This window comes from Misgurnus anguillicaudatus, chromosome 18 (assembly GCF_027580225.2).
Source record: "Misgurnus anguillicaudatus chromosome 18, ASM2758022v2, whole genome shotgun sequence".
Taxonomy (NCBI): Eukaryota; Metazoa; Chordata; class Actinopteri; order Cypriniformes; family Cobitidae; genus Misgurnus; species Misgurnus anguillicaudatus.
The window spans coordinates 13,488,701-13,507,089 of record NC_073354.2 but is presented as its reverse complement, the minus strand read 5'-3'; the positions used below and the strand labels follow the sequence as shown (position 1 = coordinate 13,507,089).

The 18,389-nt window shown below is 38.4% G+C and overlaps 1 protein-coding gene across 1 annotated transcript in view; it reads right to left on the bottom strand.

Annotated features, from left to right (window-relative positions):
• adcy1a (adenylate cyclase 1a) overlaps positions 1–18,226 on the bottom strand; it is a 61,351-nt gene extending 43,125 nt beyond the window's left edge. The window contains exons 1-2 of the mRNA XM_055185933.2: positions 16,803–18,226; positions 13,092–13,241 (exon numbers count right to left, since the gene is read on the bottom strand). Coding sequence (XP_055041908.1) covers positions 13,092–13,241; positions 16,803–17,432 — 780 coding nt within the window. The 5' untranslated portion in view covers positions 17,433–18,226. The remainder of the gene's footprint in view (positions 1–13,091; positions 13,242–16,802) is intronic.
• Positions 18,227–18,389: the final 163 nt, after the last annotated feature.

Below are 18,389 nucleotides of genomic sequence, written 5' to 3'. Positions count from 1 at the left end.
AAACGCTTGATTGCAGTTGTTGCTGCTAAGAGTGGCCCAACCAGTTATTAGGTTTAGGGGCCAGGCACTTTTTCCACACAGGGCCATGTGTGTTTGGATTTTGTTTTCCCGTCATAATAAAAACCTTAATTTACATTGTCTTTTACTACATTTACTTGTCTTTTCTTTGATTAATATTTCAATTTGTTTGATTTGAAACATTAAAGTGTGACAAACATGCAAAAAAAATAATTTAAATCAGGAAGGGGGGGCAACACTTTTTTACACCACTGTACATGCCAACAAACCCTCATTAGTACAGTATTTGTTAGGGCTAGAGTTAGTAGAAAAAGGGGTTAGTTTAGGGGCTTTTACAGCCAAAAATGGGACACTTTTAATGCATTTTGGCTGTGACAAACGTCAGGTACTAAAAACACAAACTTTCTAAAAACAACACCCTTCCTGTTCAGTCTATAGGCATGCACGTGTACAAAAAACACAACTTGCCTACATGATTGTGTTTGTGCTGCACAAGAATTTATTAATGATATTCCAGCAAAGTGAAGATTAACGGCAGAACTACTACAACCATCAGCGAAGATGCATTTTTTTTTACATATGGCAAGTTCTCCACACAACTAAAGTGACATCATGCAAAATACAGCATTTGTATTCATTTTTGTGTCAACAGAATGTCAAAGCAGACCATCAAAACAGAGTGCTACTTATATTTTAGCTTCTTCAAAGCAGACAACCTATAACAATCCTGTCCAGCTAAGCACTAACCCTAATCAAATACACCTTATCCAACAAATAAGAATTTGGATAAGCTGTTTGTCTGTGGTTGGTGCCGTTTCCTGCAGGACAGTGAGTCTCCAGGAGCAGGATTAAGAAGCCCTGGCCTGGATTACAGCTCTGCACCCCCTGAGCTTTTTCTTAATTAACTTTATGAGGTTCATCCTGGGATGCTTAAACAACACTCTAAAGAGGTTTTATATACTGTACACTGGGCACTGGTTGGCTGCCTTTACAATCTCATTCAGCTCATCCATTTTAAAAAATATGTTTTTAATTACAATTTAATTCTATAAAGAAACTCCGGGATTAGTGCAGAACTGTGCCCCTTGAATTGTGGTCTGTTCTTTCAACCTTTCTAGTAAACTCTTCAAAGGGTCTTTCTCTGGGGAGAGAGCGAATCTGAGAGCATCCTTCAAAAAAATCTGTAAAGTTCATATCGGGCTTTTGAGAGGGCTCTGAAGTACACTCTGGGTCTTTACTTAAAGCCTGAAGTGCTTTGGATCATGTTAAAAGGCAAATCTTAGGTCTCCACTGAGACTGTGAGCACCATTGAGCAGGTTTACTGACCCAGTTCTCATCACATGTGGCTGGTGTCAGCATCCAGGTGAAATTTTAAAGATGTGTTTCATGCCAAGAGAGGTCACACTAAATACTGACTGATACCTGAAGAAGACATTTAGTTCTGAAAATTGTTTTGTTTATAATTTTGTGTACATATTTCCTGTATTTTCTGTTTATATCTTAAAAAAGAGTGAAAAATAAATATGGATGGACATTAAAACTTTGCTAAAAGGATTGAATGGCGCTCTTCCGCAACTTATAAAACCCGGAAGTATTGCCCTAGGGCAAACAGCTGTAAGTCCGTGTATGTTTTAAAGATCGCTCTGCATCTGATCTCTATCAAAAGTCCTTCACAAAAATGGAATTATCTCAGCTTTTTGCTCAAAATTTGCTGTTTTTGATGAAACCTACACATATTTGAGAGGTGATTAAAATAGAACACATGAATGCACAGCAGCACAAAAAGGTTTTTAAATATAAAAGATTAAAGGACTGAATGTAAAAGATTATTATGGAGTCTCTTAGACATAAATGAGGACTAATTATGAGACGTTAGAAGGCGCAAAGATATGCTTCACCTGCAGCCTGGAAAGTAAATAAATGCTTTGCTTTAAACAAATGCATCTATTTTTAAATGTTTTTAAATGCTACCTCACGGATTTATTGTATATGATGACTCTGTACCTGTGGATATAGTGAGATGAGAAACATTTTTAAGTAATGCTTAAAAAAACTGACGCTGTCCAAGTGCTGAAACGTGCAGAGAGCCGTAGTTGTAACAAATAAAGTATTTTTAGAGTACAAACCTTTTCTTACATACTTGTAAATTTTTTTTGATGATATTGGATAGCCATACATTTAAAGCAATTAAAAGCCTGCTTTTTTACATCCATGACTAAAAGAAAACGGGTTTTAAAGGTTTTAATGAAAAAATAACAATTTCAATACAAGTGAAAAACAACACAATTATTTAACATCCGCTTAGTTTTTCAGTTTACAAAGTCCGTCATCTAAATAGGGATTAGACATAGTGCCAGCGCAACAGGCTTTTAAAGGGGATGAGAGCTGAGACTCTCATTGGTTTATTGCACGTTACGCCCAAAATACTTCCATTACTCATTAAAAAAAGGACCTACCCTATTCGACCATGCGCTCGGTGCACAAACCATTTTTCCCGTCCTTAAATTAGCAAAAGTGGATTCGGACATGCCCATTTAGACATCGCGCTGTGCAGTTTAGACAATGCGCTTAGATCGTTAAAATAGAGCCCTATAAGGGATAAGGTACAGGAGGCTGTGCTGTATCATGGATTGTTAGGCCAACCTGATCTCACGAGAATTTTTATATATTTTACGAGTTAGTTAATTCTTATCAATTCGTTCTATGTTAATCATGCAAAAACATAACAATAAACAATAACGAAACCCCACCAATAACTGGAACGTCACAGGGGTCAAGGCAAACCGTACATAAAAGTGCAAATGTGGTCGTATGGATTAATAAGAATTAGCCACCTTGTAAAATAAGTCAGAATTGTCATGAGATAGCGTTGTCATGAGATAGCGTTGTCATGAGATAGCGTTTGTATGCAGAGTTGAATCAATAAAGCCAAGTTAACGATATAGCACTGCCTTAAGCACCTTATTGTTTTTATAAAACAGTTAACCACACAAACATATATTTATATTACCACAACTTTCATGAAGTAAAATCACTTAAAGGAACACTGTGTAGGATTGTGGCCAAAACTGGTACTGCAATCACAAAACTTGTGGCTAAAACTGGTACTGCAATCACACAACTGGTGGCCAATACACAAAATGACAACATAAACATCAGTTGAGGGCTGCAACTCCACATTTTTAAATGACAATATCCTGGCCGGACCACTGTTGATGTAAGTATTTGAAATGAAAATGATTTCTTAATGTCTGGTGACATATCAGGGTCATTTTATGATTAATTGATATAAGTTTCTTACATACTGTTCCTTTAAAGCTTTCCTTCCGCTAGAAAAATAGTCCCTGAATGACTGTGAACAGAAGCAAAATGTTTTGCATGTTTACGTTGCTAAGGGTGCTGTGCAGTGATACACAGAATCATTGGAGTCATAGCTGTGATTTATTATAAATACAACACAGCTATTTACCAATCAGAATCAAGGATCGGAACTAATATGTATATAATAATGTATAATAATTTAATAATATTACGGCTGGAGACAGCATTTTTTATTTATACTTTTTATTTATAAAGAACTTTAAAGAGCAATTTAAAAAACTAACATTTGTATTAATATTACTGAACCTCATTTGATTTTTAGTAAAACAGATTTTGACCTCGGTGGTTCTGATTCAAAACTCTGATTATTACTGTATTATGTGTACAGTTAGTCGAAAACTGTCCACTTCTGTTTGTCTCCACACTTTTTATCTCATGAACTGTCTGATAACTGCAAAGTGGGTAATCTCTGTGCGAGATCACAGTTCCAAGCGTTGGAGTTGGTTGGCATGGCAAAGGTAAGTTTCCGTGGAAACGAATACAGTTCATTGCCAAGCCATGCGTTGCTAAAAGCAGGTGATAAATGCTTTCTCGATGAGCAAACCAGGCCACCTGTGATAAAAACCCAACTGGTCAGTTTGTCACTGGGCTTTACTAGACGTGAAGTCAAAAGATGAGTTGAGAGTTAGCAGCACTACAGTGAATTGCCGTACATTTATTTCATTGTCTGAGTGTCACTGAGTGGTAAATAAACTTTATTAAAAACCTGTGAACATATTTAAGCTTCATATTTGGAAGCATATGCAATTGTGCAAAAGTATTGTAATAATTTTATTTCAGGGTCTGTTGTAGCAATTAGCATTTGTCAGCCTAATGTTGACAGGTGTTAATTGAACTTGTGAATGTTACCCTTTATCTAATTACATGCAATGTCTCCTCTTGTACTTAATGAGAAAATCTGTAACCACTTCAACTCTCAGTTAGTTAGCAACAAAGAACAACACTCCTGAACAGCAAATATATTCACATTGAATTTCTTGTAAGTTTTCTCTTTGGCATAAGAAGGTTCTTACTTCAATTCATTCCATTTATTCTACTTAGTATTTCTATTTATTCCAAAACGTTTATGTTTAGTTAACCCTCAAGTGATGTTGGGGACAAATGTGGGCAAAAATATAAATTATATATATATATTTTTTTTCTTAATCTGGGGTGCGTTTTCCAAAAGCATTGTTAGCCAACTAATGTTGCAAGTTCCATCAAAATGTATGTTATTTTCAGGAAATCAATCTGACAGTAAATCAATCTGAACAGATTAATTAGTATACACCTCCTTGATGACATTATCAACTATATTGTTGAACCAGCATAGGTCAAATGACGGATGTGCGACCATGTTACTATGTTTTCAGGAAACAGTCGTTTCTTTAACTATGCATGGTACTATGGTGGTTCAGCAGTGAGTTACCCCTCGTTCAGACAGCCAACGACAAGCAGTAGCAGAGCGACGCGATCTCATTCATTTCAATGGAAACCTGCCGACTTCCGGCGACACGAGCGACAGTGACCGTTGGCGACCGTATGGGCGTGTCCAGCGATGCGAGAAAGTTAAGAAAAGTTTAACTTTATGCAAATGTCGAGCGACTTTCGGGAGCGACTACCAATGAGAACAAAGCAGTGGAGTTCACGTCATCCTTCTCTCGTCAGTTACTGGCGTGGATGGTACTCATTTGTTTATGACAAGCAGATTTAGAAACGCCTCATTGAAAGAAAGAAGCGACACATAGCGATAATGTCGCTGGCTGTCTGAACGAGGGGTTACTTTGTTCTTCTGGAAACGCACCCTGTTCGGTACAAAACTCGGCTACTTTTCCTAAGACTGCCACCTTAGCACAACCAAAAAAGTTGGACTTTATTCAATATAAATAAAGTTTATATTGTTTTAATAAAGTTTAGTGGGTGAAAATAAAAAACTCCTTAATGAGCTGTTAATGTCCATTTGTTGGCACCAGTAAATGAATGTGAAATGATAAAAAATTTTGAGCATTTTAATTCTTTCAATAACCATATTTTCAATTGGTTTAAATTAACCCATGTTTTTAACAGAAAAAACAACAACAAAAACTAAATATATAAAAAAAACCATTTGATCTACCATTTGATTATTATTAGACCTTGGGATGGGTCAAAGATTGATAGCAGCATTGATTTTTATGCATTTCATATAATCATACATATCAAATATTCATTAAATTTGTGAAAATAGTAACCCTTTATATGCCAGTTTGTTTGCATTAACCCATGTTTTTTTAACAAAAACAATTAGTGGAATACGCGTTTTTATGAAGACTGCTGAAAGTGATTTTTACGTAAAAATACAAACGTTGCATTTATTTTAAAGGTTTTTATTGTTTTAATTATTCGTGTAATTGAGTTTTCTTTGAAAATCACATTTTATGTGAATTTTGGGTGAAAAGCCTTATTTTAACTGGGTTAATTTAGGTAAAAAATATAAAGGCACAAACTAAAGGGCATAACTTGAAAGTAATTTTTTTTAAAGCAAAAAAAGATAGTTTTTATGACGTTTCTATAAAATATAAATGGATTCACAAAGTGCCCAAATTTATCCACTAACAGCAGATTAGTGCAGTTGTAAATAACACTTGAGGGTTAAAGGTGAAGCCAATGATTCGGTGGTTGTTCGGTGGCGTGCTTAAAACGGAATGTGCGACCGGGTTTTACCGCTTTATGTCACCATGCGCTACCAATGGGTCTACGCAGCCCCGCATGAAGTCAAACACATCATAACACATCTCACTTAGAACCGCGACAAGGAACGGGGTCATTCGATAGAGGGAGCGGGAGAACCTAATTAATACCAAAAGTATTATAGATGAGGTCTTACACATCAGGTGCCCTGGCCAGGAAAACAACGAGAAACGTATGAAGGTATGAAGGAAGTATATGACACTCATCTCATTACCAGTGTTGGGGGTAACGCATTACAAGTAACTTGAGTTACGTAATAATATTACTTTTCTGAAGTAACGAGTAAAGTAACGCATTACTTTTTAAATGTACACATGAATATTTGAGTTACTTTTTCAAAAAAGTAACTCAAGTTACTTTTTTAGTTTAATTAATTTAATTAAAAAATGTGTACTGAATTAAACTAAACGTATGCACTCTCTGTGCCTGTGTGGAAACAGTTTGAGTCAGAAACTAAGATGGTAGGCCAGAGCTAAACATTTTTGTGATGAAATATGCAATTTCTGAATGCAGAACTTTTCATTCATAAAAACACCTGCAGGGCCTGAAAGAGATCAAGCCTAAGCCAAGAAAAAGTAACGCAAAAGTAACTAAAAGTAACGTAAGCATTACTTTCCATGAAAAGTAACTAAGTAATGCAATTAGTTACTTTTTTTGGGAGTAACTTAATATTGTAATGCATTACTTTTAAAAGTAACTTTCCCCAACACTGCTCATTACAATATGCTAAATGGATAACTATGGATATAAATATTGTATATAAAAAATCATGCATGTTACTTGCAACAAATCAATTACAACCTAACTAATTGTTTTTTCTAACTGTAGATGCTGACCTAGGATCAGCATAGGGAATCTTTGTGGCTAATTTAAAAGACATCTATATTTTGCTGATATGTTGTTCCTATTTAGTCTTTTGTGGTATCTTATGGCTAGAATTAGTCAAGGAGGTTGTTTGATTCTTTGGTTTACAACTTCCTATCTGAAAGTTTGATCAATTCTGCCCTACAAAGGCAAAAGATCATAACTCGTTAGAGTGTGAAACTGAGAAAAATGACTTTAAAGTTTAGACGTTTCAGTTGTCAGTTAATTTTTTCTTTATTTGTATTTTCTCAAAAAAACATAAAATTGACCCAAGATACTAATGCAAATAATAAAGGAGGTCTTGAATGTCCAAAAATATCAATAAGTAATTTTTGACCAAAAACAAAGTTGCTGCCTTTTCCTTTTGTAGGACAGAATTGTAAATAACACTCTATGCATTTATTGCACATGTTCTTAAGTTTTAAGTCTAATTATGATCAAAGTATTTGAAGAGTTTCGTTGCAAAACGAGATAACCACCGTTTTTTTAATTGTTCAGAAATCTCGTTTTTTGGTTGTGCATTCCAATTAATTTCAATGCAACTGCAGTTGGTTTGTTTTGATTTAAACCTTCATAACTTAAAAAATACAGCTAAGTAGCACCATAAAACAAAATAATAACATGATAACATAATAATAAACATGTTTTGACAAAAATGTAAAAAAAATTGATTTATCTCGTTTTGCAACGAAACTCTTCATTTGTTTCTGCTTGCACTTCTAAAATTTTCAGTGAGGGGCTAAAGTGCTTCTAGTAAAAAAGTTAGTCTGGAGCCCTGCAAGCAATGAATAGACCTTTAAAATATGGTGGGGAGACACTTAAAATCTGGTCACTAGGGCACTACATTTTGTTAATCCGGGCCTGATTATAATGCAGGCATAATGGTGATAAAAGCATGTATACCTTGTAATGCACTGTAAGTAAAATCGCCCACATCCTCATTTGAACAGATCATGCTATTCTACCCCTGTAGTATAATTGCCTAAGTCAAGAGCATGACTTAGGCTGTTTAATTTTGCCATTGAGACTTATAACATGTAATGAACTCCATAGGTATAGTGTATTCTAAGTACAAGTTATAATATATTATAAGTTTCTTATCTTGACACTGCATATTATATTCATACATCTTATGAGTGTTTTTTAATAGCTTAAAGTAAACTGACAAATAAAAAGTCGTCTTATAAACATCCCAAAGGCTTTCTAATGTGGTTGCAAGTGGTCTTCGCTTTAAGTAAAGCAAATTTTAACTAAAGTTAGCATGGTGATACTGTTTGACTGGTCATTGGACTTCATAATAGCAGATCCATAAATAAGGGTGACCAGCATCACATGAAATAAAACAGCTTTCATAGGCCTCTAATATGAATATTAATCTACTTTAACAAGTAACAAAAGGCACCTTTAAATATTAATAATTTTTAAATTAATCAGTAACCTCTGTACCAGAAACCGTTCAGTTACACTAAACTACCTCTTAATCTCACTTAAAAAATCAATACATCAGCCTTTCTTGCTGAATGTGCATTAGTGTACTCAAATTATAGATCTTCCGAATATGCAGATAGAGAAGATTACAGATGGGTTCATATCTCTGAACCGGCTGAGCAGGCATGCGCAACAGCATGTATGTATATATGCTAGCGAGAGAGTTGTGCGCTACAGATTGGTGTGATGTATAGAGTGGGTGGTGTTACCTTCTATTCAGGGAGTTTGTTGGGTGGGAGGTAGATGAGTCATGTGCAAACAATTATAACCAATTTCAGTCGCTAAGGAACAAGGGGAAAGTGTCCTCTTTGCTTTAGTTTGTATGAGTGTGTTTTGCATCTTATGGCCCTCCACTTCATTTATAAATCATTCGGTAATTATCCACTGCAATCTACCTGGAGCTCAGCGAGGGAGATAAGATATGCTAATGCTGCTATTTGACTCACATTCTTCTTCATTGATATATAATCAACAGTGACAGCCAAAGTTGGAGCAAAAATAAAGTGGAATAGTAGAGGTTTGTCCAACCACTAAAGGTAAATGTTTAAATACTACAAGTGCAGACGATATTGAAATGTCCATTCTGCACATTTATCGACAGGTATAGCAACCTGTTTGATCTGCTTTAAGTAAAGAAGTCTTCTCTCTTTAAGGATTCTGTCTGGAGAGATGGAAGTTTTTAAAGGGACTGTTAGTAGGATTTTAAGTGTTTTATTAATCAAAATCAATGTCTTTATTCATAAATATGTCCTTGTTGGTGTCAAATGACCTCTGCCAGTGATCTGACTTTTCTTTATAGCTTAGAATTTCTTCTCTTTACTTACATTGAACGGGTAAGTCCAAGGAGGCTTCCATGTCGTTACGCCATACTGATAAACTATAATAGCAGAGAGGGACAAAAAGCACTAGCCTACCAATGCGTTTCCACAACGCGTTTTCATTCGGAACACGTTAACTAGCTGAAACCAACAAGGAGATCAGTGATTACATAACGGCTACCGTAGTTGCAACACGCATTTGGAAAAGCGAGACGCTAGAGAGCACTATTCGTTTGAATGCAAAATCCAATTTCACCACTAGATGGGGGTAAATCCTACTTATTGTCCCTTTAAGCAAGTCCTATTACAAAGCTCTAAGTTTGTTTATGAGGTGTACTAGACTAGGTTTTTTATGCTTGATAAAGCATGACACATTATTTTTGCGCATATTTTACATGATCTCTTTTCAAGTCCCCCCCCCCTTCTTGCAAATGCTCAGTCTACTCTGATTGGTCAAAATGACCCAGTCTGTTGTGATTTGTCAGCCTCTGGCAAAGCATAGTTTATTTGACTCATACATGTACACAGACGTCCGATTCATGCATATTGCGACAAAATGCATGCATCTATGGGCTTCATACTACAATCTCCTTTACGCGCATGCACGACCCATTTATAGTTATAGTGAATATTTCGCTTTGAAGTGAACTTTGAGATTTGTAATTATGCAGCCTTATCATGCTCGAAAGAAGATTATACACTAAAGTTGAACATTTAAAAACGTATTTAAAAACATATTTTATTTGTAATGCTGCTCTAAATTTGATGCTGTTAACACAATGAATCCCTTTTGGCTCATACATCAATTCATAAAGATTTTCTTGTGTTTAAAAGAATGTGGACAGAGTGCAACGAAATAAACAGAAATGTATTGTCATGATACTGGCTTCGGTGATAGTTTTGTGTCAGAATCATGACAGTCGCATTTATGTTAGCACAAGTTCATCGTTGTTTGTTTGACTTTGGCCATGTGCTGTTCCCTGTCTTGTCTCCTTGTTAATCACCTTATTATTGTTTCCTCATTGTCACCTGTTCCCCACTTGATTTGCCCCCTTAATGCGCTTGTGTTTGTTGTCCTGTGCTGGTTCGTGTTGTATATGTCAAGACATGTTGTAGACAAGTCAAGTATTGCGTTAAAATTTTTGTCAAGTTTATTGTTAGTCTAGTCTGTCTTGTGAATTGTTTGCAAAGTTCTTGTTGTCTGCCCCCTCGTGGGTTTTTGTTTTCTAGTTTTTGTTTAATAAAAGTGTTTTTGCGTTCATCTGTTGTCTGCGCCTGGGTTCTATCCAACCAATTCCTGACATGTACAGAATCAAAGGGTCCCGAGACACACAAGAACGTGTCCTACTTGACAGTCTTGTTAAGCCTAAAATATATTGACAACATTGATTAAATGGATTGCTGTGGACTGTAGGCCAGTGATAAGAACATAAATCAATGAAACAATATATTTACTTTTAAAAGTAATTTTTGTAACGTTTGTATTGTGTATTAAATACCCTTCTTAAGTTTACTGTATTTAAATCTGTCATATATTTCTGAGTGAAACTTAACTTTTGTAGAAAAAAAACAGGACTTGATACCCTGAGGCTCAGGGCCCGGTTGCATGAAAGTCCTTAAAGCAACACCAAAGAGTTTTTTACCTTAAAATAACGTTTCCAAAAAAGTTTCAGTCATTCATCCACTTGAAACAGGGTGAACGGCACTTTCACATTTGCTTTGCAGCCCTCTATCGGCCAAAACCGCACTAAAGAAGTTTCCAACCGTCGGGTCGCGGTCCTGTAGTTCGAGTGAAAACTACAAAAACTTGCTTTACGACAGACCTACAATGCAATCAGAGCCAGCTGTGCTGCAGTATTTACGAAAGTGGTAATGGACAATTACGCTTCTAACCTGTAGGGGGAGCAAAGAGCAAAAACTCTTTAGTGTTGCTTTAAGCCAGGAGTGGGGAACCCTGGGTCCTGGAGGGCCACTGTCCTGCAGAGTTTAGTTCCAACCCTAATCAAACACACCTGAATTTCATTTCCAAGTGATCATGAATTTTTCAGGTGTGTTTAATTAGGGTTGGAACAAAACTCTGCAGGACAATGGCCCTCCAGGACCAGGGTTCCCCACCCCTGCTTTAAGCTAAGAAATCCCTTTAATATAAGGTTAAGGGTGCCCTTAATAAAAAATGGGTTGCAAGAAAAACCCTTAAGTGAACCTTAAGGCTGTCAATAAGTATTTACCCTTAAATGCTAAAGTATTACCTTAAGTTCTGCTATGCGTTGCAACAAAGTCCTTAAGTCCCATTTTCCCTTAAAAACTTAAGGGACTATAAGAGGTCCCTTAACGTCACAAGCGATGGCTGATTTTATGGTTATTTAAGAAAATGAAGTACCAACGCGCATTTCTAACGATCGAAATAATCCCTTAGAGAAAAGTAATACGCATTTATTAGGAGAATAGCGGTTTGATCGTCTGTCAATCTAAACTGCTTCAAGTTTGAATTACTTTGAGGTTTTATACATGCGGCACTTTACAGTCTGTTATTTGCGATGTTTCATTGACCACAAAGCCGCCGTCTGTTGAGCTGCGTGCATTGATTTGTTACCGCTGTGAGATTTTGTAACTATAGCAACCGCTTCTCCGCTGCCGTGTTTTGGCAGAGACTACCGTAAAATAGTTAGTATAAACACTTAGGTAGGGTGACAGTTAAGACCTTTGTTGCAACGCTCTTAAAGAAATCCCTATACCTCAGGGATTTTTTCTCCCTAAGGGAATTCCTCACTTAGGGAGTTTCATGCAACCGGGCACTGGATTGTGAAGCGCAATTTCTAATACTATTGGTTTTTTGGGGGGGTGAATTATCCCATTTATTTATAATTTTCCTGTTATTGGTTGTGGACAGGTAATTCTTCAAATATTCAATATTGTGTCTAACATATGTGTACATGTTTGTAACAAAATGTAGAATTAAAGCAAATAAAGCAAAGTTTTAAGTTATTAAAGGGATACTTCGGCCAAAAAATGATATTAAACCCATTATTTACTGTCTGAGATGCATATGCACATTATTTTTCAGACAAACACATTTTCAGTTATTTTAGAAAATGTCCTCGATCTTTCAGTTTATAAAATGCAAGGATGTGGGGGCCATCTGAATGCAGACGCGACTATGATGTCAGCGTTATCAAAAGTTATTTTAGTTTATTAAGTTTTAAATATGGATATTTCTATGACAAAACACACGGATTACCCTCAGAAGGCCTTTGTTTATCCCCCTGGAGCCAGTTAGATTACTTTTGTTAAGGATGGATGCACATTTTTGGACTTGAAGGATGTGGCCCCCATATTTTATAAACTAAAAGATCTATGTTATTTTCTAAAATAACTGAAAATGTGTTTGCTGAAAAATTATGGACATGACGGCGTGATGGTGAGTAAATCATGGGTTTAAAATAATTTTTGCCCGATCTTTCCCTTTAATGGAACAATTCCTTTAGAAAAATTGTAAAATGTATCTTAGTGTTAAAAGTGGTAAGTGGTAAGCTGAACAAATAAACTTTACCCTTGCCTAACTACTGTTTTTGTTGTAGTGTATATGTGTGTTGTGTGTGTACATATGTCTATCTGCATATGATCGTGTGTGTTTGCAGAGAAAGCTTGACCTTTAAGCTAGTCAAAGGGGAATGAAAGCAATCTTGCAAAGTAATTACCTGTCAAACTGCAACTTTAACTTGATGGAGAATTTAAATACCTCATTTCATCTGAATCAAGCAGCTTTGCGTTTGTTGTGCGTTCATGTGTTTAAATTAATTGTGATATTCTGACCTGTTTTTCGTTTTCATCCTCTAGTTGCAGGCGCTGTTGGATGCAGTTCCTGGCCTGTAGAAAGGTCTTCCTCTGGGCACGCTCAGTGAGGACTCGCACAAACACGCCCGACAGATTCACACCAACCAGCAGCACCGCATTCGCTACCAGCTACAAGCACACAGAGAGAAAGATAGCTGGGTCTGTATGTGTGACTGAACACAGGACCTGAGCATCTTTGTTTATTGAACCACACAGAAAGATTTTGACATTAAAACAACAATTGAAAAGATCAGATGCAAAGCCCTCATTTTTTGCATAAAGTAGCATTTTTTTTTATCTTAATGGATATATAATACGCTCCGAGAGCATTCAGTTAATATCATTATCTCATTGTTGATGAAGGCGGCTTTTAGCTGCTTTTGCATCTGAGCTCTTCTTTGTTGCCTGAATACAAAGATACTGTGATTGGAAGTGGCACATTGTATAGCAGAGAGTCTAAACTTTGAGATTGTGATACCACATGTGGTTACTATACACTCACCTAAAGGATTATTAGGACCCCCTTCTTAATTTCTCATGAATGCAATTATCTAATCAACCAATCACATGGCAGTTGCTTCATTGCATTAAGGGGTGAGGTCCTGGTCAAGACAATCTCCTGAACTCCAAACTGAATGTCTGAATGGAAAAGAAAGGTGATTTAAGCAATTTTGAGCGTGGCATGGTTGTTGGTGCCAGAAGGGCCGGTCTGAGTATTTCACAAACTGCTCAGTTACTAGGATTTTCACCACAACCATTTCTAGGGTTTACACAGAATGGTGTGAAAAGGGAAAAACATCCAGTATGCGGCAGTCCTGTGGTCGAAAATGCCTTGTTGATGCTAGAGGTCAGAGGAGAATGGGCCGACTGATTCAAGCTGATAGAAGAGCAACTTTGACTGAATTAACCACTCGTTACAACTGAGGTATGCAGCAAAGCATTTGTGAAGCCACAACATGCTCAACCTTGAGGGCTACAACAGCAGAAGACCCCACCGGGTGCCACTCAACTCCACTACAAATAGAAAAAAGAGGCTACAATTTGCACAAGCTCACCAAAATTGGACAGTTGAAGACTGGAAAAATGTTGCCTGGTCTGATGAGTCTCGATTTCTGTTGAGACATTCAGATGGTAGAGTCAGAATTTGGTGTAAACAGAATGAGAACATGGATCCATCATACCTTGTTACCACTGTGCAAGCTGCTGGTGGTGGTGTAATGGTGTGGAGGATGTTTTCTTGGCACACTTTAGGCCCCTTAGTGCCAATTGGGCATTGTTTAAATGCCACAGCCTACCTGAGCATTGTTTCTGACCATGTCTATCCTTTATGACCACCATGTACCCATCCTCTGATGGCTACTTCCAGCAGGATAATGTCACAAAGATCGAATCATTTCAAATTGGTTTCTTGAACATGACAATGAGTTCACTGTACATCTCAACCCAATAGAGCATCTTCGGGATGTGGTGGGGATGTGCATCCCACAAATCTCCATCAACTGCAAGATGTTATCCTATCAATATGGGCCAACATTTCTAAAGAATGCTTTCAGCACCTTGTTGAATCAATGCCATGTAGAATTAAGGCAGTTCTGAAGGTGAAAGGGGGTCAAACAAAGTATTAGTATAGTGTTCCTAATAATCCTTTAGGTGAGTGTATGTGTGGATGTGATTGTGGGACATTTCTATAAATCATATTTTGTTTTTGCTGTATTTTTAGCATATTTTTAAAGCCATAGGTTAATGCACTGCATCTTAAATATTATGTAAAATGAATGCTACAAATGTGACTTGAATGCAAAGGTTATTTTTGAAGGAATATGCACCCAAAAACATCTGCCATCATTTACTAATTCTTGCTAACATATAACTATATTAACTTCTGTTGTACATAAAGAAATAAAGAGAATGTTAGGGCAGAATATTTATGATTGACAGTATTCACCAAACACACAAAAAAGAAAGTGATCCTATAGCTCAGTTGGTAACCCAGCAAGCAATAGCCATCATTTCCATCATAGCGCTTTGGATAAAAGTGTGTGCGTAAACGTAATTAAAATGTAAATAGGATTAGCATCAGCATTCTAAAAAATTCTCCTTTTGACAGAGAAATGGGTTTGGGAAAAAAACATGCAGTAAACATAAAGTAAAACATTAGGTAAAAGTTTAGATTTTTGGCTAACCATTTAAAAATTGTTACATGCTGTTGTTTAGTTTATTTCGGTTAGGTGGGCAGGATGGATTGCTAGAAATGTCGAAAAAAAAGAGTTAGAAAGGTCAGACGTGGAGCAACAGTAATGTGCAGTAGAGAAGAAAACTGATGCCGAGAGGGGCACCGGGTTCACTTTTTTCAATCCATCTCGAGATGATAAACTCCTGAGCGAAGACTGACACAAACCCCCACACTAGATAGCTTGTGAATCTCTCTGGATTAGCCCCTGTGACTGAGAGAATAAGCAATTGACTGCCTTTGAGAGATGCCACTTCAAACAGGAGCCTATTAAGGGCTTTGTATTGTTCATTCATAGAGCAACACAAAATTAGATTACTCAGAGTTCGTTCTGTTGGTCTATGCATTCTTTAAACAAGGCCTTTGTGAATGAAAGTGAAGGCCTTTTGCTGAATATCTTAACGGAATGCAGACAAACTCTTAGCAATATTACAAATCCTCAGCAAGGTTACGAGGCTTGTAGATCAGGTGGCCAGCAGAGTCAATTGGTATTGGCTATTGATTGGAAATTATTGATTAGACAACACTATAAAACCTCTCTGAGTCATGTGTGAGAGAGAGGTGTATGACTGAGCATATATGGTGTTGCATCAAGGTTATGCCAACATGGTTTGTGCAGGAAAAACCTCATTAACTCTGCATATGAACGATGCCACTTGTCTAGATGTGAAGTGTTCTTGAGGTTTAGAGCACAATAATGAAATACAGTATATCCTATGTACTGATGCCCCCTGTGATGCCCCTGTTTTAATGTGAAGTGACGTTTTGATCTTTTTAGATGATGTGATTTTAATGAGTTTATGTCTATCCTCTCTGCTTAAGATCTTTGAAGCGTTTTGATTAGATTTTAGGCACTCCATCAATCTTTTCAATAAAATCAAGGCTCAGCAGGCCGCTCTATCTAGTTCAGGTCTCACAAGTTTGGTTTCTGATGGAAGCTTTAATTACTGTGCGAGTATATGTCACAAACACCATTTAACATCGAGCGAGGATGTAGGGAGCGATGTGAAGCTGTCACAGAAAATCAGTGGCATAGAGGTGACGAGCTGTGTGCTCCACTTCTTGACATGAAAAACAAGTGGACAAAACATTTTATTATCGCCAGACTCTCTGTGTTTACAGCTTTGTTTTAATTTTATGTTCATAACGTTTTAGAATGATTATAATAATATCTATTCTGCTAAAAAGTTATGTGGTTTGATTTTATATGATGACTTTTTGTGTTGTGTTCATTGTGAATTCTCCAGGCGCTGTCCACCATCAGTGGTGCTGAAACCAAATTGGCCCTCGTGCTTCACTTCACCTGTGTGCGCGTGCAATGCGTGCGCGCTGAGCCTATAATCTTAATGCACCATGAAACAAACGAAACACTTCAGTAAGAGTTGCGTTGGCTTTTTCGTCATCATTATATCACACACAAATAAAGTAAAAACTGAAGAAAAGTTATATGACAAACTTACTGGTGTCCACATGAGGGGTTTATGGGCCGTTACCGACGTTGCCGTCACGATGAAATGGGACGCAGCCACCAGGATGCCAAACAAAACAGCCAAGAGCGTCCTTACCGGTAGCAGAGAGTATGCAACGAACGTAACGAGCATCAGCTGCCAAACACCTTGCTCAGGTGTTGCGCTTCGCGCATCAGGCCCCTGCGCACCCTGCGTCCCTTGAGGCGCGCTGTGACCCACAACGAGTGGAAACGGGCAACAGAGAAGCGCGAAGGTGAAGCTGAAGAGCAGCGTGAGCCGCGCGATCTGTTGCAGCTGCGTGACCTGTAGATATTTGACGTTGGTGACGATGAATAGTGAGGTGAAGATGACGCAGTGGACCGGGTGCGAGCCCTTGGACACGGTGAAGCGCGAGCCGGCAGACAGGAGCTCCACCAGCGCCAGCGCCGACGCGGCGAGGATGAGAATGGCCAGCGCTTTGAGCGTGGCGGTCTGCTCGAGCTTCAGGTTGTACTTATGAAAAAGAGTCTCGAGCTCCTTGCAGTCAAACTCGTCCTCGCACGTGGCGGGCAGGCAGCGAGTTTTCCTCCGCCGTGCGCGGACTCGGGGAAACGCAACTTCCTCCATAACGGGGCCATTCATACAGCCAGAGCCGAGCGCGTACTCTTTACAAATACCGCATGTCCAGCACTTGGAAGCAGACAGTTTGCGATGCCCGAGACGAGCTCGTGCCAAACGATCCCAGCGCTAGACCGTGTCTAATCCGCAGCGCGCGCCACCATCCACAGGTTGGTGACTGTTGTGTGCAGCGCGGTGATGGGAAAAAGCGTAGACGGCACCCGCCTCCTCTTTTCTCTCTCTCGCTCTCTCTTTCTCCTCCCTTCTCAAGGCGGTCTCCAGGGAACAGACCACCCGTAGCGGCGGCGTTTGTTCGGCCCCAGAAAGAGGTTAACATCGACAACGCAGAGTCGGGACTCCCCTCTCCGCATCCCACAGCTGCATCTCAGCACCGCGTCCGGATCACGCCTGCGCAATATCAACCCGAGATTGAGAAACCAGGCACGTCTCGCAGACCTCAAAAAAGATAAGACAAGACAGCACGGCACTGACGGGGGCGCGTCTTAAATGGAAAGAAACGGCACACATACTGTATAGGACTCTCGCCGCATGCTGATACTGTTTATTAAACGAGAAAACGATGGTTTACTTTTGACGCGCGTATGTGACACTTGATGTGAGATGAATAAAACAGAAATAACCCGGGAGATTCTCCCCACCGAGCTGATGCGCGGTTATAAATAGCATACAGATGAGAGGCGCGCGTCAGTGGCCTTTTAATTAAGCGCTTTAATTCCAGCGCGAGCCTTTGTTTGGAGTGCCGCTTGAGCGCGCGCCGAGTGCCGTTACCGATCCCGCGCGCGGAGCAGGTGTTGCGGATTACAGATCGCATTCATCTTTTATTCCCGCGCATCTGCAGCTTAATTGATTACCACCGAGTACCTAAGTGGATTTTTACGTTGGGACAAGGGGGTTGAGGAGGTGTGCGTGCGTCTACAGTGATTATGAGTTTCTTGTACTCGTTTGGCTGGGGTTAATTGA